Consider the following 24,898-nt stretch of genomic DNA (forward strand, 5'->3'; position numbering starts at 1 on the left):
AGGGAAACGACGGAGTCTGGTTGGAAGAGGCACTGGGGCCCAGCCAGACGTGTCAGTGAAGCAGTCCCCAGAGATTTTACAGCCCATGGACCCCCTCCCGCCCAAACCGGTACTGAGGCTCACCGCGTCGCTCCAGCTGCCCAATGGAATCACCATGGACGTGCCAATCACCATTGACTCCGGAAGCAATGCGGACTTTATAGGGCAGGACTTTGTCGACCGGCACGCTATACAGTTGCTGCCTGCCACGCTGCCCCTGCAGGTTGTCACGGTGGATGGCAGGGAGCTGCTAGGGGGGCAAGTGGTGAAGCAGACGCCACCAATGGTGATGCGACTTGGGAATCACAGGGAAATCATCAGCTTCAATGTCACTCAACTATCGGACACGCCCATTGTATTGGGCATGAGTTGGCTGGACAAGCACAGCCCGACGCTGGCTTGGTACCAGAGGCAGCTGACCTTCGGCTCTTCCTTTTGCGCTGAACACTGCATCGTGCCCAGGCAGGAAGGAGAGGAAGAGGAGTCACAGCTGCAGCTAGGCACGCTGCAAGCGGTTCCCCACAAGTACGCAGAATTTTTGGAGGTTTTCTGCGAGAAGGAGGCAGACAGGCTACCCCCCCACAGACCATATGACTGCAAAATTGACCTGCTGCCGGGGGCGGCGCTGCCCAAAGGGAAGCTGTATTCCATGTCTGAGGACGAACTGCAGGAACTCAAAGAGTTCATAGATCATAATTTGGAGCGCGGTTTCATCCGAGAGTCCAAGGCAGCGGGGGGCAGTCCGGTATTCTTTGTTAAGAAGAGGGACACGCCCCAAAAAAGACTTGTAGTGGACTTTCGCATCTTGAACAGTGTGACCAAGCCATCGGACTTCCCCATGCCCCGAATCGACGACCTCCTCGCAAAGGTACGGAAGGGCAGAGTGTTCACCAAGTTGGACCTGCGAGGGGCATACAACCTCATTCGCATGCGGGAAGGAGATGAGTGGAAGACAGCCATGTTCACGCCCCTGGGCACCTACGAATATAGAGTTATGCCTTTTGGATTGCAAAATGGCTCCCACGTTTTTCAAGCTTTCATGCATCACGTGTTGGCGGGGCTCCTCTACAAGACGTGCGTCTGTTTCTTGGATGACATCCTGATCTTTTCGGAATCGCAGCAGGAGCATGACAGACACGTCAAGGAAGTGCTGAGCAGGCTACAGCAACATAGGCTTTACGCCAAGCTGGAGAAGTGCCAATTCGACGTGACGGAGGTGGATTTCCTGGGCTACAAGTTGTCTGATAAAGGGCTCGCCATGGACAGCGCCAAGGTCCGAGCAGTGTTGGATTGGAAAAGCCCACGCAACCGGAAGGAGGTCCAACGGTTTGTCGGCTTCGCGAACTTCTATCGCAAGTTTATCAAAGGCTTTGCGATGCAGACAGCGGCCATCACGGACACGCTCAGCTCCAAGAAAAAGAAGTTCATCTGGACAGAGCAGGCGGAGCAGTCCTTTCAGGCACTCAAGCGTCTCTTCGCGTCGGAAGAGCAGCTGCTTCATGTCAACCCCAGCAGGCCGATGAGGGTGGAGACAGACGCTTCGGACAGAGCTGTGGGAGCAGTCCTGCTGCAGAAAGACCCGCAGGGGGTTTGGAGGCCGGGAGCGTTTTACTCAAGGAAGCTCAGCAAGTCCGAACAGAACTACACCATCTGGGACAGGGAGTTGCTGGCCATTCATGCAGCGTTCAAAGCGTGGAGGCACTTCCTGATCGGCGCCAAGCACACGGTGCAGGTCTGCACGGACCACAAGAATCTAGAGCACTGGCGCACGGCACAGTTCCTGAACCAGAGGCAGATACGTTGGGCTGAGTTCTTTGCGAATTTCGACTTCCGAATAGAATATGTCCCGGGGGACACCAACATCATGGCGGATGCTCTCTCCCGTAAGCCACAGTATCTGGAGGAGGCAACGCCAGCGGCCGCCATGCACATCTTCGCACCGACAGTGTGGGCGTGCGCGGCGGCAACAGTTGACCTGGATGCGGTGCGACGAGCGTTGCAGGATGACTCCTTCGCGCAAGCAAAGATGGCAGAGGTGCACAGGGGCACGGCAGCGACCGACGAGTTCCAGCTGCGAGATGGTTTGCTCATCCGTAAAGGGGCCATCTACGTGCCGGGAGACGAACTTCGCGCCAAGGTACTGCAGCAGCTGCACGACGCGCCCACTGCCGGGCACTTTGGCAAGGAGAAGACGGTGGAATTAGTAGCCAGAGACTTCTGGTGGCCCGGAATGAGAGGGGAAGTCGCGGACTACGTGGCGAGGTGTGACACCTGCCAGAGGGCCAAACCAGTGCACAGACCGCCGGCCGGACTGCTGGAACCGCTGCAAACTCCGTTCGAACCATGGGAGAGAGTGGCCCTGGACTTTGTCACGGATCTGCCCAGCTCGAGGGGCAAGACGGCTGTGCTGGTGGTGGTGGACTTGTTCTCCAAGATGGCACATTTCATTCCGTGTGCGAAGGTGGCCACGGCGGAACAAACCGCCAAACTGTTCATAGACCACGTGTTCAAGGTTCACGGTCTGCCGCGGTCTATTCTGTCCGACCGAGGGCGACAGTTCATCTCGAACTTCTGGCAGAGGCTGATGGGCTTCCTGAACGTCAAGATCAACCTGGCATCGGCTAGACACCCGCAGACCAACGGGCAAGCGGAGCGGGTCAATGCCATCATGCAGCAGTACCTGAGATGTTATGCGAATCAACAGCCTGCGACGTGGGTGGATTACCTGCCTCTCGCCGAGTTCGCCTACAACAACACGAAGCACGTGTCCACGGGGGTCACGCCGTTCTTCGCCAACAACGGGAGGCACCCCAGAACCTTCCCGGGACTGGAAAGAATGGGGGAGGGGGAGCCGCAGACAGCAGATGCGTTCGCGTCGGAGTTGCAGGAGGTCCACGATCAGCTGCGGCGGCACCTGGAGCTGGCTAAACACGCATACAAGGTACAAGCGGACAAACACAGAAGGGTTGGCGAAGAGATCCATGTGGGAGACTGGGTCTGGTTAGCAGCCCACGCAGTGCCGGCCAGGTCGTTGGCGAAGAAGAAACTAGGGCATAAACAACTGGGGCCCTACCAAGTCGAAGAACAGGTCAACCCGGTGGCTTTCAGGCTGGCTCTTCCGGAGGGTTCCAGAATGCATCCGGTGTTCCACAGATCGGTGCTCACTCCCTACAAGGCACCTCACAGGTTTCAGGAACCAGGAACGGCACCGGGTCCGCTCCGAGAGAGAACCGGGCAAGGGGGAGTGGCACAGGAGGAGCACATCAACGAAGTCACGGAGATTTTGGACTCCAGATGGGGGGAAGAGGGGGTAGAATACCTTCTCGCCAAGGAGGGCACCCCGGCCAGTGCCAACAGCTGGGTGCCGGGCTACGCTTTAGACGAACCTCTGCTCAAAGAAGAGTTTCATGCCCTCTTCCCACACAGGCCAATGCCAGCAGACTTTTTCGACGACTGGCTTTTCACGCCCACGCTTTCAGCCAGCACGTTCCGGGGGTTCGACTCGGACGAGGAACCGACACGAGACGCCCGTTCCCCGGAGGGGTCACCCTCGGGATCTGCTTCAGAACCCTCGTATTGGTGGGATGATCGACCAGAGGAGCAGTTCCGCAGAAGGTGGCTGGAGGGTCCAGGACGAGCAACGTCTCCAGAAGGCAACGAGGGAGAGATGGACATGGACGTTTTCGGGGACGACCCGGGTTTCGAGCACGGCGGCACAGAGATGGAAGCGGAGGTGACCGTCGTCAACGAGAGCAGGGAGGAAGAACCGGAAGACTTCGGATGGCGGCCCGCCACGGGAAGCGAACTGTATCCGACATTCGTCCCCCTGACACAGCAGCACCCAGATCCCGCACCGGAAGGAGGGGAGGGGGGAAGAGGGGGCTTCGAGGGGGGGATGGATGTCAGGGGTTCAGGAGCAGAGGCAAGGGCAAGGGAGGAAACAGAGAGCGAGGGGGAGGAAGCAGAAGAAAAGATGAGTGATGACGACGACCCGAGATCTCCGAGTCTTTCCAGTGAATCAGAAGATTCACAGAAAGGAGCACCAGTGGCCAGGGCAAGGGGGGAGCCTAGGGGGACACCCCAGGAAGATAGAGCCAGAGGGGACTCAGAGGGGAGCAGTTGGAAATCAGGACCAGCGTCACCGCCAGAGAGCAGGGAAGAGGAAGGGCGCCAGGGATCAAGCGCTGGCAGCTCACAACAGGGGGGAGGGCACGAGTCAGGAGTGGCCACACCTCCATCGGGGAGCGAAGAAACGGTCAGACGGAAGGTGGAAGGTTGGGCGCGCGCGACAAGTTCAAATGCACAGGAAGGTGGCGCAGTAGGCAGCCCGGAAAGGGAGCCAGGTCCTAAAGCCCGCCGAAAGGAGGGAGAAGAGTCAGGGGGGTCAGCGTCAGCGTCAGAGGAATCCCGGAAGGAAGAGACCCCGGGGGGCAGAGGGACCCAGAGAAGAACAGTGAGGCGGAAAAGGTGGAGCAAGGCTAGGATATTAAGTTGGTGTACAAGGGGCGGAGACTCAGATGGAGCTTCGCCGATCTAACCATTAGACGTAGGGTTGCACGCAGCAGCTTGAGAATGGAAACTGTAACTCAATAAAGACTTTTATTTAATGATCGCTGGCTAGCGTGATCCTCTGTGAGCTAGGATCTGGAAGCAACTCTGACAGATGTAATCAAGTCAAAGCAGAAAACAAAAAACTGTTTTTAAAGGCCCTTTATTAAGGGATGAAAGTAAGAGACACAAATCATTGTTTTTGTAGTAAGTAAATATAGTTTTAAGAGATATATGCAAGATCTTTCATGATAAAGTAAATCTGCAATCTTTTCACTTCAAAATCCTCATATGCTTAAGGAAGGTACACCAACACATAGAGGTTCCTTTGGGTCATTCTGTTATGAAAAGGGTTGCCGAAATACGATACACGATGAATATTAAGGGCATTTCCATATAGGGTAGTTTGTTTTGGAATAGGTGCTGCTCATGCAAGATGAGGGTGTTTATTGCCCAGCCTCATGTCCAAAATACACAGGCAAAGGCTCCTCCATGTGAATGAGGAAAAGTCAGCTGAAGTCAGGGTGTTCCTCCAGCCCAGGTTTCCTTTCCCCCTGTGTTTCCTCCCTCCTCAGTGTCAGATCCTGCCAACCCAAGCCTGATACCACTGTGAGGCTTGTGACAATTATTTTGCTAAGTATAAAATAAATATGGATACTCATTTCTTTGCTATTAAATCTCTTGCACCTGCATTCTTTCCTATTACCTTTGCAGAGTTTTAGTTCTGAGTGCAAAATATAAATTTCCCTCAGTGAGTTTTGGCATACTATCCAGTCAGTAGGTTCAAGCTTTGGGGAGATAGTAATAATTTGAGGTTATTATTCTGCTAAATTCACCTTTCACATCACCAGGCACTCACAAATCACCCCCAATGTGTTTTGTTCTGCTAGGACAAGCCTGGACCTGCCCTGATTTATGGTTTTACATCAGGGCTGGCCCACAGAAGATAAGAGGACTGTCAATGGCTACTAGTCATGACAACTACAGTATCAGAGGCAGCATGCCTGCACGTGGGGAGCATGTCCCAATTTATTGTTCTACCTCTAGTTTTGTGCTGCAGCACTGAAAAGTTCACAGCCCAGTTTTTACTGCGTCATCAATATTCTTTTCTTGTTTGTAATGTTCCTGTGTGTACATTGGCCACATCCTGCTCATAAAGAATGCTGATGTGCAACCCCTCCCCTCTTTTTCTGTGCCTTTAGGACACATTATCAAGTAAACTGCAGCAGAGGAGCCCTCAGCATTCTGCATCTCTCATGCTCTTATTTTTTGGAATATCAGTCCTGGTTCAAAAACTTAGTATTGTACGGGAAGAAAAAGGAAGTCCACATACATTTTAATTAAAAAACTAACTGGGAATTCTTTCATTGTGTTTTAAGTCTTCCAAAAAGAAATAAAAGCCAATCAATGATAAAAGTGCTTGATGACTTCTTTCGTCTTTGTAAACTCGGGCTTTTATGCTAAGGATGTCTAGCACAGCTTGACCTCACATCTTCGCTATTCTTCTAAAGATGGAAGCCTCTGTGGTTTCCAGTGCTTTGTGAATAAGATCGAGGCCATTATTAATCAAAATAAATTCCATCCAGCTACTTGTATTTTTTCCTCACAATTGGCAGCTGCAGCATGCTAGGTGGGATAATTTTGCCTCCATGCCTAAGAAGGGATGAAACAGGTACACAAAGATATCCAGCTGTTTTACATTCAATAGTTCATCCAATCAGGGTTGTGTATGCTGGTGCCTGTTTAAGGGGGTCTTGCTTCATTCATGCAGTTCTCAGTCATGACTGGACACCAAAAAGCAGGGCTGTGGTGGTCTGGGGTTGCAGGGGGTCAAAGACTCATTTCTTTCTTTTTCTTTTTTAATATTTTATTAAGGATTTTCTTGTTTTACAGAAGTAAATGTAATGCCTCGTTTTTTTTCCCATGTAACATTTTTACAAATCCATTTCATTTGTTGAGGCATTAGGGGGAGAAGAAAAAAAAGAAAAAAGAAAGGGGGGTGGAGAGAGGGAAGATGGATGGGGGTGGGGTCGGGTGGTGGTGTTTCTATTATGTTTAATGTATGTAGAGTTTGGTGTCAGCGTTGCTTGTGTTGTTCACTTGTGTTCCTTTGGTGGTGAGAGGTTGGGGTTGGCCTAGGGTGTGATTGTTTGCTTGTGATTGGCTGTGGTGATCTTTGTTTTCGTGTGTGAGTGAGTGAGGTGGGTGGGTGTTTTGGATCAGGTTAGCCATATTGATTTGTATGCTGTTGGTGGATTATTGTCATTGTCCTGTTGGGCTGTGTATGTGATAAAGGGGAGCCATACCGGGGTGAAGGCGTCTTCTTCTGTTTGTCCCCATGAAAGACTCATTTCTATTTCAGCAGCAGGGATCTAGCAAGGTCCTTGTCTTCAGCATGAGAGGAAAGCTTTCTAGCCACAGAGAAATAAGTCTTCTCACTCTTTGTGCTGGTTGGAGCCAATCAGAGTGAAAGGAAGTGAGTCAGTCACCGAGGATTGGCTCCTAGGGTTACTCTGGAGAAGGCCCTTGGGAAGGAACGGAGGATGAGTTGTTTTGTATGCTCCAAAGCTAAGCATTGTAATGGCTTGGCTCTCCCACAGAAGCGAGACACTGGCAGTAATTATCTCAGGTTTATTGCTCAAACACATAAATCACTCCGGAGCTTCTTCACTCCGTGTCAGACTCCAAGTTTGCAGTTGCCGAGTCTAAACTCCGCCCCTTACTCTTCTTCCAACATGGGAAAAAACCCTTCCACTTCCGCTCTTTCCCCCTCCTCTCACTGACCTTCTCGCGCCTTCAAGTTTTTGGGCTAGCTATTCCTGGCCTCTCCCCTTCTGTCTCTGAGCTAAGATTGGTATCTGCTCTCTGTTCTCTGAAGCTATGCCACTCGGCTGCCCCTCCTGCCTCTCACATTCCACCTCACATCCCAGTGTCCTTATCTCTCTCTGCCTGCTTTGATTCCCAGCCGCTGTTTGGGAAAACTGAAAACACAAGATGCTTCCATTTCAACAGAAGGGTGTCCAACATATGTTATGTACAATGGCTCTTTGAAGAAAACAAAACTTAAGTCACTCAGAAAGAAGATAGTAGAGTACTCCAGATCATTTGCCCATGCACGTGCACAGAAAATAGCAGCTGAAAGGCAACACATGGTTATATGCATTGATCATCACATTGCACACTTAATTATTATTATTGTATAACTATAAGATTTTGTACCATCCTGGAAGATTGTATAAACTTATGTTCTCTGAGTATATTTCACTTAGAAGGGGTGTGGCTGTGAGGGCACATTGCTGGGACTATCAAGAAGATAGCACTTCTAAATTTGGCACTACACTGCTGCCTAAAAGAAGTGTTGCCCAAATCAGAACTCAATTACAACTAATAAGCTGAAATGCACCCACCACCACCACCCATTATTTGAAGGCAATAACATAAGGTTACCAGACGTCCCCATTTCCCGGGTACAGCCCCCGGATTTACAAATCAGTCCCCATACAAAATCCATTGAAGTTGAAAAGTGTCCCCGGATTCATTGAAAAATATCTGGTAACCTTCCGATAACATTTAATATAAATAAATAAATAAATAAATAAATAAATAAATAGGCAACTAATTATATGCAGAATTATATGCAATCCCCCATAATCATACACATAATATATGTAAAAGAATCAAGCCATATCTGGTACTATATTTCTCCAACACAAGGAGGCATAACTAATACATAGGTGTTTCTACAATTATATGCATTGCTGCACATATCTGTTTATGTTGCTGGTTACTTTAGGAAACCTGGAGTGTACATGCATATGTTGTCGTTTAGTCATGTCCGACTCTTTGTGACCCCATGGACCAGAGCATGCCAGGCACTCCTGTCTTCCACTGCCTCCCGCAGTTTGGTCAAACTCATGCTGGTAGCTTTGAGAACACTATCCAACCATCTCGTCCTCTGACGTCCCCTTCTCCTTGTGCCCTCCATCTTTCCCAACATCAAGGTTTTTTCCAGGGAGTCTTCTCTTCTCCTGAGGTGGCCAAAGTATTGGAGTCTCAGCTTCAGGATTTGTCCTTCCATTGAGCACTCAGGGCTGATTTCCTTAAGAATGGATAAGTTTGATCTTCTTGCAGTCCATGGGACTCTCAAGAGTCTCCTCCAGCACCATAATTCAAAAACACCAATTCTTCGGTGATCAGCCTTCTTTATGGTCCAGCTCTCCCTTCCACATATCACTACTGGGAAAACCATAGCTTTCACTATATGGACCTTTGTTGGCAAGGTGATGTCTCTGATTTTTAAGATGCTGTCTAGGTTTGTCATTGCTTTTCTCCCAAGGTACATGCATATAATATTCATGTAATAATGATGTGTACAATATGCAAGAACTGTAAAGGACAAGGTCAACATTTTCAGAAAATTCTATCCGTACTGTGAGCAGCTTCCTAGTAGCTTGAAGCATCAGGTAGTACGTAAGTCAGAGACGGGGACCTTATGACCGCCCTTCAGATGTTGCTGGATGTTCCGTGTCAGATGTTCTTAGCTCAGAGACAGAAGGGGAGAGGCCAGGAATAGCTAGCCCAAAAACTTGAAGGCGCGAGAAGGTCAGTGAGAGGAGGGGGAAAGAGCGGAAGTGGAAGGGTTTTTTTCCCGTGTTGGAAGAAGAGTAAGGGGCGGAGTTTAGACTCGGCAACTGCAAACTTGGAGTCAGACACGGAACATCTGACACGGAACATCTAGCAACTCCCATAAACTGTTACCATTATCCACACTGGCTTGAGGTTAATGGGAGTTGGAGTCCAACAACATCCAAGAATCCCTGTGTTCCCCACCCACGAGTTTGGTAATAATGTAAGTTGCAATCTAAGTGCAGTTTTATTTTTAGTTTTTTTTAAAAACCTCAAAATAGAAATGGATCTGGAATGCAATGAGATGTGTAAAAAAAAAGGAGATGGACCAGAAATGGAGTGAAATAGTCTGATCTTTCCATTCCTAGTGTCCAGCAGGTGGTAAACTTGCTTTTCTTTTCTGAATTTCTGTACCAGAAGTCCCTAGTGCCCAAAGGGGCAGCCATTTCATTTTCTGTACATTCCTCCTTGAAAAAGAAACTGTGCTGCTGTATCATGAACTACAATTTCCCAAGGGAGGATTGCATTCATGGTACACTGCAGCTGTGAGCTGCTGGCCTGCCAAAAGTACCACCCCAACATGTCATACAAAATGACTGCACCAAACTGGACCTCTTAAGGCAGTTAATTATGATCAGCTGTTTGCATGGATTGTTCACTTCTTTTCACCAGGTTTCTGTTGTATTCACTCTGTGCTCCTCTAAGACCAGATGCTCCAGCTATCCCATCTTAGTGTGAAGGCTTCTAGTATTAGTGTATAAACACTTCTATACAATGCCTCTCTCCAAAAAACTTGTTCTTTGCTGGAGGCAGCAACCTTGAATAGATTGATTGATCTATTCAATCATTCCCTTTTGTACTGTGAATTTGAAAATGAACCAATCAGTCATCCAATATTTTTTTTCACATGGCAGAAATAAAGGTAAAGGACCCCCTGACAGTTAAGTCCAGTTGCAGACGTCTCTGGGGTTGTGGCGCTCATCTCACTTTACAGGCCGAGGGATCCGGCTTTTGTCCGCAGACAGTTTATCTGGGTCATGTGGCCAGGATGACTAAGCCACTTCTAGTGAAACCAGAGCAGCAGATGGAAACGCTGTTTACTGGAGCAGCACCTATTTATCTACTTGCACTTTTTTTCTTTTTTTCTTTTTTTGGGCGTGCTTTCGAACTGTTAGGTTGGCAGGAGCTGGGACCGAGCAACGGGAGCTCACCCCGTCGCTCGCAGGGATTCGAACCGCCAACCTTCTGATTGGGAATCCCTGGGCTCAGTGGTTTAGACCACAGCGCCACCCACATCCCTTATGGCAGAAATACATTGGCACAAAAAGGGGGGATTTCAAGCTGTCAAACACAAATTCATGTTTACTGCAAATACATTTTAAAATAAATTAGCTTGAGAGTTATTTCAGCAGATGCACACACGACCATTTTCTTTGTAAAATACACAGTTAAAACATTCCAATAAAAGGGGGGCTTAATCACACATGTGGCATCACACTGAGTGGAGGAACATGCCTGTCAAATGTATAATATGCCCAGAAGAATTTCTACAATCCAAGATAGTAGGTGAAAAATGTCCACAGAGTGCTAAACTGTCCTTCCCTGATGCCTATGTGAAGGAAGTGAGAGAACATGACATGCTTCTACTGGACTGAGAAATCAAGATAGTGAAATAGATGGTTTTGTCTTTAAGGTACCACAAGACTCATTATTTTTGCTACAACCGAAAAGCAGCATTCAGGGAAGGTAACAGCATGTAAATATTTTTTGATGGCTCAGCTATGTGTACGCTATATGTAAAAAAAGAAGATGCATATATTTCTGTGGACAATGAAATGGAAGAAATACTTGCACAAGTAAATCAATTGCATCAGAATTTAAAATAAAGGATGAGTATGCAAAGGAATGTTGGCATGTTCACATATCCCTGACTGTAGTCCAGCAGCATCAGAAGTGCTCAGAAGGGAGCACCTCCTCGCCCGGAGGGAGAGGAGGAAGGCAGTAGGGAGGCTGGAACTGTGCAGATATGCAGGCAGGAGCACCAGATGGCATCTACTGCACACCTGCACAGCCCCAACTTCTCTGCCAACTTGCCCCTTTCCCTTCCCGTAAATGGTATCAGTGCTACTCACGAGGAGACCAGGTGTGCAGGAACTGAAAAAAGTGGCAGCAAGGAAGTTAGGTGGAGCCAGAGAAGGTGCAAACAGTATCCCATTTCTGAAGGAATTTGGGAAGAGGGCTAGCTCTATTTTGTTGTGACATTCTCCTTGTTGGTTACTGCTATGTAATTTTTATATATATTGGCTGTGAATTTTTTGATTTTTAAAAATTATGTTCATCATTTTTAATTGCTGTTGTTGCCAACTGCTTTCAAAGCCTGCTAAGCAGAAAGCAGAATACAAATATTTTCAAAACACTGAAGTAAATATGTAAAATTACTATATTTGAGTGACACCAGGGGTACCATCTTAAATAAAATAATGATTCACATGGTGTGGTGCATGCACACCATTTGAATGGCAATGTCTATTAGCTTGGGGGGTGGCTGGCCCACTCAGAATTTTTTAGGGGGGGGGGCAAATAACCCTCAGCCCCTAGGAGGTGGCTCCTGTGAGTGACATCAAGCAGAGGGTTGAAGATTAAATGCTTCCAGTTAAGAAATAAATTCTTTCTTGATGCCAAAAGGCATCAAGAAAGGCATCATACTACCATTGCTGAAATGAACACCAGGTTTGCCTTGTGGTGTCCCTCAGAAAATATATCATGTCTGCTTCCCACTCACTGTCACACACAATAGTACATATGCATTGAATGCCCATGTACAGCTGTTTTGGAACGAGGCTCAGCTAAGTTTCCCAGACCTGTAGGACCAGTTGCATGAGTATTTTGAAGGTGGGTGTAGGCACGGGTCTGATGGCAGCTGTAAACCCAGTGCTTCCTTTAACAGTTTTTAGAAGTGGAATTGGCTCTAGGTAATGTGGGAAAGGCTAGGCTGTTGCTACAGCCATTAGCTGCCCTATAAGAGCGGGCCATATAGCTCAGCATCAGGGCATCTGCCTTGCATGCCAAAGGGCCCAGATTCAATCCCCAGCATCTCCAGGAAGGACTGGGAGAGACCCCTGTCTGCAACCCTGGAGAGCCACTGCCAGTCACTGTAAGCAGTACTGAGCTGGATGGGCCCATGCACCTGACTCCATATAAGGCAGATTTTGATGTTCCAATGAGATGGCACAAGAAGAAGAACACTTGCAGATGGAATGGACAGCCTACAGCCAGGGACTATAAAACCTGGGCTCTGGAGGACACACTGTTCTGCAAAGATCAGCAGCAATGAAGGCCTTTCTCCTTTCCGTATTCTACCTGCTCATTGTAGGCCATGAGACCAAAGTGTTTGATGCCTGTGAACTGTTTTATCTACTGAGAAGTTATGGAATGGACTCCTCTACATGGACTGGTTTACATCAATGTGAGTTCATGGGGTATACAACTTCCACCCTACTGGTATGATTAACTTAGATGCATTTTGCAGTATGTGATTTCAGTTTCCTCCCGTTTCGCTTTTCTGAAGAAAGTGTGTGTCATGCATTGTCATGCATATATTTTTTTGTTTAAAAGTAATTATCCTTATTAACACTTACGATCCTTTTTCAAATAGTGTGGTGAAATTGGAAATTGGAAACTAATAACCTATAGAACTTGCAAGAACCATGAGAAAGAAATTTGTAATATCGTAGCAAAGTATTAAAAGCCGTTAGAAATGTTGTGGTGTGTACTCCCTATTATTTTACAAGGTTACAACAGGAAATGCAGAATTTTGAATTGCTAGCTCTCAAAACTGTGAATTGTCAACTAGCAAGATTCAAAGGAGGCATCACGACATTTGAAAAGTTTTAGAAGTTGTTAGAAATGTTTATAGTCACGCTGTGAGCCCTTTGAAAGGCAGAATATAAACCAAATAGAATAAAATGATATATACTACTTGCTATTTTATAATGTTACAACAAGAAAGATTGAATGAGTCACATATGTTAAGGCAGAATTGTTAATATCAATTATTTTAAAGCTTTTAAACTGAATCTGGAGCTGAAATTGGAGTTATTTTTAAAATCCCATCCTATATCAATGTTTTGGAGCTGGTTTTATTATTTAAAATATATTCCACATTTCTGATTTTTATACCATGCTTCTATAACCAGTTGTCTGTTTGGCTACATTTGCAAGTAACTTGACTACCAACTACTTTACAAGTGAAGGCGACCATCCATACTATGGATTATTCCGACTGAATGGTGCCAAATGGTGCAGTAATGGGAAGCAAGCCTCGAAGAACAAATGCAGCATTGCCTGCGATAGTAAGTGACTCCTTATAAACCTTTGCCATGTGTGACTCAAGATCACCAGGTTATTCCTTATTATTAAGAAGTGTTAAAGGCTTAAGCTAGTTGGAATGTAACCAGAATGGACCCTATGGGAGGAATTTAACATAGTGCAATTGTTCCATCAGTGCATGCATTTCAGCTTGCCAGGAGGAATGATTCCCCTTCTCCTAACCTCATGCATTGTCCTGGGGTTTCTCCTGATCTCTTCAAGCCAATTCGGGAGCACACAGGGGGGAGCCGGTTGTGCTGGTGGGACTCATTAGCTTTTGTTGTTGTTGTTGTTTAGTCGTTTAGTCGTGTCCGACTCTTCGTGACCCCATGGACCAGAGCACGCCAGGCACTCCTGTCTTCCACTGCCTCCCGCAATTTGGTCAGACTCATGTTTGTAGCTTCGAGAACACTGTCCAACCATCTCGTCCTCTGTCGTCCCCTTCTCCTTGTGCCCTCCATCTTTCCCAACATCAGGGTCTTTTCCAGGGAGTCTTCTCTTCCCATGAGGTGGCCAAAGTATTGGAGTCTCAGCTTCAGGATCTGTCCTTCCAGTGAGCACTCAGGGTTGATTTCCTTCAGAATGGAGAGATTTGATCTTCTTGCAGTCCATGGGACTCTCAAGAGTCTCCTCTAGCACCATAATTCAAAAGCATCAATTCTTTGGTGATCAGCCTTCTTTATGGTCCAGCTCTCACTTCCATACATCACTACTGGGAAAACCATAGCTTTAACTATACGGACCTTTGTTGGCAAGGTGATGTCTCTGCTTTTTAAGATGCTGTCTAGGTTTGCCATCGCCTTTCTCCCAAGGAGCAGGCGTCTTTTAATTTTGTGACTGCTGTCACCCTCTGCAGTGATCATGGAGCCCAAGAAAGTAAAATCTCTCACTGCTTCCATTTCTTCCCCTTCTATTTGCCAGGAGGTGATGGGCCCAGTGGCCATGATCTTCGTTTTTTTGATGTTGAGCTTCAGACCATATTTTGCGCTCTCCTCTTTCACCCTCATTAAAAGGTTCTTTAATTCCTCCTCACTTTCTGCCATCAAGGTTGTGTCATCTGCATATCTGAGGTTGTTGATATTTCTTCCAGTGATCTTAATTCCGGCTTGGGATTCATCCAGCCTATCTTTTCGCATGATGAATTCTGCATATAAGTTAAATAAGCAGGGAGACAATATACAGCCTTGCCGTACTCCTTTCCCAATTTTGAACCAATCAGTTGTTCCATACCCAGTTCTAACTGTAGCTTCTTGTCCCACATAGAGATTTCTCAGGAGACAGATTAGCTTTACTAACTAGCTTTACTAATACTATTTTAATAATATTTATACCCCACCCACTCTGGGCGGCTTCCAATGCATATAAAAACAGAATCAAACATCAAACATAAAAAACTTCACAATACAGGGCTGCCTTCAGATGTCTTCTAAAAGTTGTATAATTATTTATCTCTTTGACATCTGGCAGGTGCCACTACCGAGAAGGCCCTCTGCCTGGTTCCCTGTAACATCACTTCCCATAGTTAGGGAACCGCCAAAAGACTTCCGTGTCTGGGCTGAACAAGGGGGTTGGAGACGCTCCTTCGGGTATACAGGGCAACACTGTTGAGGGCTTTAAAGTTCAGTACCAGCACTTTGAATTGTGCTCTGAAACGTGAGCCAGTGAAGACCCTTTAGCTGCCAAATTTTGGATTGGTTTTAGTTTCCAAGTCACCTTCAGATGTAGCCTTACAGAAGTCCAAGTGGGAGCATGGACCACTCTGGCAAGACAGTCTGCGGGTGGGTAGGGTCTTAGCCCCCATCCACCCGCTATCCCCTCAAAATAGTACTTGCCAGGATTCAGCCTCAATCTGTTAACCACCATCCATCCTCCAACCACCTCCAGACACTCACAGCCAGTTGAAATTAATTAATATGACTAAGTTAGGTCCATTAATTCCAGTTCCCCATGATCCTTCCTTCCTTCCTTCCCCTCTCTTTGTGTGGAAGGCTTTCAGACTCCTTTATCATCTGGGTGGCTCTTCCTTTTTCATATGTTATTTTATTAGTTTCCCTATATTAATCCAATTATACAAATTCTACCAATACCAATTGATTCCAAATTAATTCCAATTAATTCCAAATTATGTAATGCGATTTAATCAATCAATCAATCAATCAATCAATCTTTATTACGGTCCAGAGACCCAACAAATCGTTACAAAGCAATGCACAATTCAGACAGGCGATCTGGTTGCGACATCTGTCACCCCATTGATCGCCAGGGTTGATTCGGCTGATCTGGCTGGCTAGGCAGGTGTCCCCTTCCTCCCTCACCGCTCCATGTGTGTCCCTTCCGAAGTTGCGCACTCGGTGGAAGAGGACGACCATCCCAGATAGAAGGAGTGTACCGATCTTCGGTCAAGGGTATATGATAACTGTGCTCCTCTGCTAGAACCTCCAAACAAGCTCAATTTAATTAAAGTGGTTTGCCGCGCTCCATAGTGCATTATATTACTGCGATTCATATTCTTATTAGCTTCTAATTACATTCCAATTGATATTAGAATCACTTAGATAGCAGCTGCATTCTTAAAGATTTCTGTTCCTGTTATTATGTTATTTAACTTTTCAAAGAATTTCAAGTGAGGAGCTCTGACTTTTTTCTTTTCAGTCAGCATGTGCCAGTCTAATATGTCCAACTGTTCGTACCCTTGGCTTTGTTTGCTGCCCCGTCCTTGAGGTTCATCTGCTGCTCTAGGGTGGAGCTATAATCCCAGAGTTTCTCGAGGTTTCTCAGTTTAGCTCCATCCCACAATGCTCCCATACTGCTTGGCTTCTCCAGACAAACAACAGTCTACAGCAGTCTACTCCTTCCTGCTGATCAGTTTTGAAGCTTTGCCATTTCCTCCTCAGCCTGTTTCAAGCATAGCCGCAGGTAGTCTGGCAGCTCTTTCCTTTTGATTCACCACCATCCTTAAAGCCTCTGTTTGTCCACAGCCACCAAATTCCTTTCATCTTTATGACTGCATTTTCTGGCCAATGTCCTTCCTCTAAGGCTGTATCTCAACTCCTCTTGGTCTCTTGGTCTCTTTTCTTTTTCCATTGTTTTTGAGGGGTGGGTGGGGATCAGCTCTGATTTCACAAGACGATCCATTCAAACAATAGAACTCCCCCCACTTCCATCACTTTAAACCACACACAGCTTCAGCTGTTCTTTTAATCTCAATATTACTCCATACAATAATCCATCCTCACTTGTATATCTTTAAAACTTGCATTTGATGGCGTCTCCTCTGGTGTATGCCTTACTTTATGCCAATTAAAATCCAATTAATAGGAGAAGCTCTGCTTCTGAATAGCAGCATGGGGGTTTGCGTCAGGCGAAAAGCTTTTGCACCCAGTGCCTCAGTCTGCCCCCATATTGCATGCAGGAGCAGGAGCCAGGCATCAAGGTGATCTGTGGGTGAAGTCTGTTCCTCCCATGCCCTGGGATTTCCATGCCCTGGGAATTTTTTCAAAGAGGGCCAGATTTGATGACGTGAAGGGCCCCAACCTTTGAAGTTGTTGAGCTTTTTTTAGGGTTGGAGTTTTTGAGGTTTTTTACAATTTTACCCCAGGAAATAAACTGCCACAGGGGCCAGATTAAACCAACCAGCGGGCTGGATTAGGCCCCCGAAACGGACTTTGGACATGCCTGATTTAACCCCTTTCATTCCCTTCTTCTTCATCTGCATCCCTCTGCAGTGTTGAGAGAGCCTCCTCCATTTGGGCAGACAGGAACAAGAAACCTCTGGGTGGCTCTTCCTGGCATGAAGAACTTTCCCTAAAGGGGACTTGATTAAGAGTTTCCCACAGGCCTCTGGTTGGCCACTGTGAAGATGGGCCATTGGCCTGATCCAGCAGGCTTGTCTTATGTTCATGCACGCACCAGGAAATGAATTAGAGGGAGAACATGCTGTCTCACTCCCAGTTTAAACTGGAGAATTGTTAATCAGATTCACACTTGGCATTTGTGACTGTTGTGCCCACATACTAGGCTTGCTTGGGCCAAAGGCTTAGACTCCGAGACAACCTGGAAGCTTTTACGCTATGCACACTAAATAACCACAAGGTAGTGTTACACCTGATACTGAATTGAAGATGCCTAGTGGAGGTTTTAGGCTCAGGTTCTTCTATCTTCATCACAGATTTGGAACATGTTTCAACAAATCATAATACCCCTGAGCATAACACTGAAACATAATACTATGAAGAGATATTTGGAAAGAACAAATAAGCTTATTCATATCTTTTATAGATGCTCAAAGTAGTTTCTTACTTCAAATATTTATCATCCTTTGCAAAATTGCAGTTGCTTTTGCAGCAGCTATTAGAGGAACAATCCTATAAGATACACCAGGATGAGCACAGTTAGGAGCCAATGGATCTCTGGCAGAGCTGGGAAATTCACAGTGCAGCTGGGCTCCCTGTCCTTGGCCCAGCTGGAGATACTACAGCATATTTTCCACAGCCATGATGCAGCCAGCTTAGCCAAATTTGGCAGATCTTAAGACAGAGTAAGCCCTGAAAAGGGGGCATTCTGGGGATGTGGTGGGGGCAGGACCAGAGGGGACTTTAGCTGAATCCTAAGCCTGTTCAGCTCTACCATGGGACCTGGCAACTTGGTGTTAGTTAAGGTGGCGGGAAGGGTGATGTAGTGTAACTCTAAAGTCTGTTTTGAAGGCTTGTTTCTCCTCTGCCAGGCTTAGGCTGGCTCAGCAAGCGGTAGCCCTGCTCCTGATTCAGATGGTTCAGCATGACTCTTAATCTCAGGGTTTTGGGTTCTAGCCCCACTTTGGGCAAAAGATTTTGCAGGTGGTTGGACTAGATGACCCTCGTGGTCTCTTCCAACCCTACAATTCTATAATTACCTAGAGTTTAGATCTGATACTTTACACCAGCTTGCTTAACATCAGCTTCTTACATGTAGAATTGCTCCCTTAAACATATATATTGCAACATGAAAGAGTTATATTCATATTTGCTATGGAGCATTACCACCTATCACATCCAACAGTTCCTCAAACATGGAAAGCTAACTGGAAAGAGTAAAGGTGGTTGCTTTGAGTTAAGGTAAAAGCTCACATTCCACATATACACAGCTTCCAGAATCAAAGATCCAGGAAGTCTACCTGGACCAGGATTTGTTTTTCCTTGACTTGCTTTTATTAACATCCTCCACAGAGTTCCTAGATGAGGATATTAAAGATGACACCGAGTGTGTGAAGAAAGTTATTGGAGACAAGGAGATAGTCAGTTCAAAACAGTTCTCTGAATGGTGAGTAATTGCATCAGCTTCCCTGCATGTAAGAATGTTTTAATAAGAAAAAACCAAGGAGCTAAAAAGTACCTGAAGTCCTGCTGTCTGAAGTCCCACACCCCAGCTCAGCTGGAGATACATTGCTGTAAGTCATCCACCCTGATTCAGACACCTCAGCCAAGGTTTCACCCCCTGAGCTGAAACAGGCTGAGTACCAAAACAGGGTGAGTACCAAAAAAGAGTGAGGTAGGTTGTCATGCCCACGTTATATAACTCGTCTTCCAAGGAGGATGTGGCCAAAGATGCTCTCAAGCTCTCAGAAACTGGCAGCACTCAGGAACAGCCCAAAGCAACAGTTGAGGAGGTGTCAGGACTCTTGGAAGAGATTGGCGATGGTTCCTAGTTGCAGAGAGGTTGCTCTGTCAGGGCCTGTCCAATATATATTGGCACCTGAGGTGAACCACAAATTGACCCTCCCCTCCCTGGCTCTGAAGAAGGGGTAAGTGAAGATCTACATCAAGAACAAGGGGGAAATAAAGATTTACCTTGGGATCTGCTGCCCTTGTGGACCCTGCTGCCTGAGGTGATCTCCTCACTTTGCCTCATGCCTCTCTGGAGTGGAAACAGAACAACCCCTGAGTCCCTGGGAGCAATGGTGGTTCAAGAGGCAGGCTGAGACTATCTTACTCAAGAGAAGTGCTCAGATGCAGTGGTGGACTCCTCATGAGTAAAGGGCTACTCTGAGTAGGGCCTCCTCACAATGAGGGTTTTCTGCGTCAACCTGGGCTTTAGCTGAGCTCTGCAATGAGGTTCCAGCCTGGGGGTCCCTTCCAATTCTACAGTGCTACGATTCTATGTCTCAGTATGAGGCTGCAAGAGCAGCTGAAGCAACATCTTCTGACTGTCTCTGTGTGCCCAGACTGTGGACTGCATCCTGTGTTCTTGCCCAACCCGCTAGCTATGTGCCTAATCCCACAAGCTGTGGATTGCAGCTTGTGGGTCTTGCTGTGGATCCTGGTGAGCCTGATACTTACCACTATTTCAAATTTCATTCAGCACAGGCATGTGACCTAGCAACCCAGCAGGACTTAGCCTTTGGCCATCTCAGCTGGCAGAAGCCCCACTCCTGAATGGAAATGTAGCAATTAGTGTTACCTGGTAATCAGGGGCACCAACTATAGGGGGCTTTGGGTGCCCGAGCACTCACAAAAAGTTTGTTGTGGGTGCTTGGCACCCACACCACAGGGCTCCAACCACAACTTCCGGTGCCTCGCAAATCACCAGAAGTCGTGTCTTGCGAGACCTGGGAGATGTTTTCAGAGGTCTTTCGAACTCTTGGAACCTGACTTCCGGTGGCACTGGAGGTCAGGTTCCGAGGCCGGGACACACGCGTTACATCACATCTATAACCTGAGGCCCAAGACAGCTCCCCTGCTGTTAATGGCTTGTTGACTGTTATAAACATTTGATTGACTGACGTGACATGAAGATTGCAGGTAAATACTACTACTACTACTACTACTACTACTAATAATAATAATAATAGTAATATACTGCCCATCTGGCTGGGTTTCCCCAGCCACTCTGCGTGGCTTCCAGAAAAATACAAAAAAGGTAAAAAAACTTCCTGATACAGAGCTGCCTTCAGATGTCTTCTAAAAGTTGTGTAGTTCTTTACCTCCTTGACATCTGATGGGAGGGCGTTCCACGGGGTGGGTGCAACTACCCTCTGCCTGGTTCCCTGTAACTTTGCTTCTCGCAATGAGGGAACCGCCAAAAGACCCTCGGAGGAGGACCTAGGCTAAGTGATGGGGGTGGAGATGCTCCTTCAGGTATACAGGGCCGAGGCCATTTAGAGCTTTAAAGGTCAGCACCAACACTTCAAATTGTGCTTGGAAACGTAATGGGAGCCAGTGAAGGACTGGTGCTATATGGTCACAGTGATCACTCCCGGTCACCAGTTGCCCCATTCTGGATTAGTTGTAGTTTCCAAGTCCCCTTCCAAGGTAACCCCACATAGAGCACATTGGAGTAGTCCAAGCGGGAGATAACCAGAACATGCACCACTCTGTCAAGACAGGGCGGGAGGCAGGGAGGGTCTCAGCCGGGGTACCAGATGGAGTTGGTAGACAGCTGCCCTGGACACAGAATTGACCTGTGCCTCCATGGACAGCTGCGAGTCCAAAATGACTGGTCGCACCTGGTCCTTTAGGGGCACAGTTACTCCATTCAGGACTAGGGAGTCCTCCACACCTGCCCGTCCCCTCTCCCTCCAGTCACTCACACAGGACCTTCACTGCCTTCACTGGTTCTGATTTAAAGGAGAGGTAGAGCTGGGCTTCATCTGTACCGATGAACACCCAGCCCAACCCCCCTGATGATCTCTCCCAGTTTCTCTGAGATAGGGATGAACATAACTTTCTTGAACCAAATAAATGTTTTTAAAAATTATCCAGTGGCACCTTAAAGACCAACTATGTTTGTTCTGGGTATCTTTCGTGTGCATGCACACTTCTTCAGATATTAATAATAATAATAATAATAATAATAATTTTGACTGTGTCAGTCCAACACGGCTACCTACCTGTTTCTTGAACTAGTTATCTAGGGTGGACCATGACGTGTCTTTCCAGCCCTGAGTGATTACTGGCTGACAAGGAGAAATACAATAAACTGTTTACATTTAAGCACTGTGTTACTTTTATCAAAAGTTTAGGATTCAGAGAAGCAAACTTGATATGATTGTACAAATGGTTTTATCAAGTGTTTTTTTGAGAATGTACATGTGTACATGTGCACAAAAAGAATCTTAATGTGTTGCTCACCAGCTCTTTCTCTCCACCACCCCTTGCGCTTTTAGGCCACTCTATGAGAAGCACTGTGGTGTGGAAGCAATCACCATAATTGCTTTACGGTGTGTAATGTTTTTCCCAATGAGTGAATGGTTCCAACAACTGCTGAAGAAAAAGAAAGAGAACCCATTACACATAAAGGTTCATAAATGATGGTCAATACTTCTTGTTTTCATGTTTTTTTAAATCAGTTACAGTTGATGATTACAGTAGACCAATTGTAAAATGTTAGGTCTTTAACAGACACTGAAACATTCATAGAATTGAGGATCATCTGCAGTGCAGGTGTATGCAGATGTCCCATATAGAGATCAAACCTGTAACTTTGGCATTATCAGCATACCAGCTGAGGTATCCAGACTGATAACTCTTGATTCTTGGTCACTTCTTGTATTTTTATGTTACAATTCTTTATTCATAAACTTGTCATAGAACAATATTTTTGTTTCCAATATTTTCTTGCTAAGATCACAGCCATTATTCCCCTCACAGTTTTGCTCAGAATCCACCTGCTATATTGTTTGCTTATAATTTTCCCGGCATCACTTAGAACAGGGATGAGGGATCTATGGTTCTCCAGATGTTTGGGGGGCTATAGCTCCCATCATCCCTGATGACTGGTCATGATTGCTGGGGCTGATTGCAGTCCCACAACATCTGGAGGGCCATAGGTTCCCCACCCCTGCATGAAAACAGATGACAAATCCGTGAAGATACTGTCAATCAACTGGGGTTTCTGGACAAGTTTCAAAGACCCTGTAATTAATATATAGATCATGATGTAATAAAATTTGTTATTTGTTATTTATACCCCGTCCATCTGGCTGGGTTTCCCCAGCCACTCTGGGTGGCTTACAGCATTAAAAACCTCCCGGTACTAAAGTGTTTATCACCATGGCTAGATCTACTTAGAAGAGGCTTAGCTGGGACATCCAAGGCACTTTTGGACATGGCCATTATCTAGATATCAGTGTTCAAAGCCAGGTCGAGGAGAATCCCCAGATGCCAGCCTTCACAAGGCAAAGAACATTTGTTTCCCCACTTGCCGCCCACAGAATGGCTTCTAGGTACAACTATGTTTAGATTATATCAGATCTCTTCAGCCAAAATTACTATTTGGGGGAACATGGTGTCCCAAAGTTCTTCCCACCGCAAAAGGCTGAAATGCATCTCCACAAGAACCTATGTCTTGTGTCATTCTTGAAAAATCCAAATTTGCCCTTGAGAATTGATGCTTTTGAATTATGGTGCTGGAGGAGACTCTTGAGAGTCCCATGGACTGCAAGAAGATCAAACGCATCCATTCTTAAGGAAATCAGCCCTGAGTGCTCACTGGAAGGACAGATCCTGAAGCTGAAGCTCCAAGACTTTGGCCACCTCACGAGAAGAGAAGACTCCCTAGAAAAAACTCTGATGTTGGGAAAGATGGAGGGCGCAAGGAGAAGGGGACAACAGAGGACAAGATGGTTGGACAGTGTTCAAGCTACCAGCATGAGTTTGACCAAACTGCGGGAGGCAGTGGAAGACAGGAGTGCCTGGCGTGCTCTGGTCCAGGGGGTCACGAAGAGTCGGAAACAACTAAACGATTAAACAACAACAACATCATCCTCTTTTGCCTCTTTTGAATTGGTTATCATGACAACAAAATAGAATTGGCTAGCATAACAACAAAAACTAGAGACCAGGGAGAGACAGCTGAGGGAGGAATCAGAACCATTTACAGATTATCTAAAAAGGTATTGTTATGTACTAAACTTGGCAAGTAGGATCCTAGAATGCAACAACTGATTAGCCTGCTCCAGGAGGGAAGCAGAATCAGCCAATCAGCCGGGATTCATTGTGTAAAGAATGTGTCAGGGCTGCCTCAGGTCTCAGCTCACAAAAGACCAACGCCAAGTTCTTCTTATATACAAAAGTGTTTATTGGAGTTCATTGTTTGCTTCACATCCGAGGCGCGCAGCCCCACGTCTGCTACGCTTAGACCGTTGAAGTCCCCTCTGAGTCAGTCCCTCCCCTGCACCAGTTTAAGAGGCTTGCGCTGCTCCACCTCTTCCTCTCTTTCCTTTTCCGCAGGGTCTTCCTGCCCACTGGGGTTTCGCCCCTCCTGGATTCCCCTGACGCGGAATCCCCAGATTGCTCTTCCCCCCTCCTGCGGGCTTTGGGACCTGGCTCCTCCTCCGGGCTCCCCGTACTTCTGCGCGCCTCCACATTTGAACTTGGCGCGCGCGCCCAACCTCTAACCTTCCTTTTGACAGTTACACTACTCCCTTCACTACTCCCCTCCCCTTCCGGGAGGGTGGCTTGCTCCGACCTCCCTCCCTTCTCTGCTGCCGGAGCTGCTTCCCCTGATACACTGGAACCTCCACCCCCTTCGCTGCACTCTGGCGGGGAGGCTGGTCCTGACGCCCAGCTGCCACTTTGGGATCCCCCGCTGGCCCCCTGCTCCTGACATGTCCCCCCTGGGGCTCCCCTGGCCTTGACCACCGGCGCCCCCTTCTGGGAATCCTCTGATTCGCTGGAAAGACTCATGGAATCTCTTGAGTCATTGTCCTCCTCTTCCTCGCTGTCCTGGGATTCATCCCCATCGCTCTCCAGCTCCTGCCTACCCTGTGCCTCTGTCCCTGAACCCCTGACAGAATGTATATAAAAGACTGAGATTTTGGGGCGGGGAATCAATCACTGTTTTACAAGCTGCAATAAGGAGCATGAAATCACTGCAGGACTCCAAGTATATTTCAGGTACAATAACCAAATAAACCTACAAGTAGGAATTGACATGAGCAGCAGTAAATAACAATTAGGATAAAGAACAGAATGAAAGTGGGTGGCAAAAGAGGATAGGCAGTATAAATGGAACATTCTCTTAATCAGGAGTGAAACATTACAAATATGAAACCTTTAAACGTTTGAAACACAGAAAACATAAATCAAAGCAAGAAGTATATACATATACAGGCAGGCAGGCAGCTAGACCTCACTTTATTAATTTTATTCATTATATAGTAAGAGCAGTGGGGTCCTAACAGCAAAGGGAAGGCTTCCAGGCACCCCACTTTTGTGTTTGATTAAACTTCCTCTGATGGGGAAGGGTTGGGTTTGGCAACCATTTTTCCACATTGGGAGTCTTTAAAGCAGGGTCAGCAAACTTTTTCAGCAGGGGGCCGGTCCACTGTCCCTCAGACCTT

At 46.8% G+C, this 24,898-nt stretch overlaps 1 protein-coding gene across 4 annotated transcripts in view; it reads left to right on the forward strand.

The window, feature by feature from the left end:
• LOC308466641 (uncharacterized protein) overlaps window positions 1–22,152 on the forward strand; it is a 103,692-nt gene extending 81,540 nt beyond the window's left edge. For 3 of the 4 annotated variants that reach the window (XM_080987561.1, XM_080987560.1, XM_080987563.1), the window contains 5 exons: window positions 7,553–7,650; window positions 12,587–12,679; window positions 13,410–13,565; window positions 18,786–18,879; window positions 21,722–22,152. In XM_080987561.1, coding sequence (XP_080843687.1) covers window positions 7,553–7,650; window positions 12,587–12,679; window positions 13,410–13,565; window positions 18,786–18,879; window positions 21,722–21,866 — 586 coding nt within the window. In that variant the 3' untranslated portion in view covers window positions 21,867–22,152. The remainder of the gene's footprint in view (window positions 1–7,552; window positions 7,651–12,586; window positions 12,680–13,409; window positions 13,566–18,785; window positions 18,880–21,721) is intronic. The other variant, XM_080987562.1, reaches the window with a different exon arrangement.
• The last annotated feature ends 2,746 nt before the right edge of the window (window positions 22,153–24,898 follow it).

Source organism: Podarcis pityusensis (assembly GCF_964106645.2).
Source record: "Podarcis pityusensis genome assembly, chromosome: 17".
Classification (NCBI taxonomy): Eukaryota; Metazoa; Chordata; class Lepidosauria; order Squamata; family Lacertidae; genus Podarcis; species Podarcis pityusensis.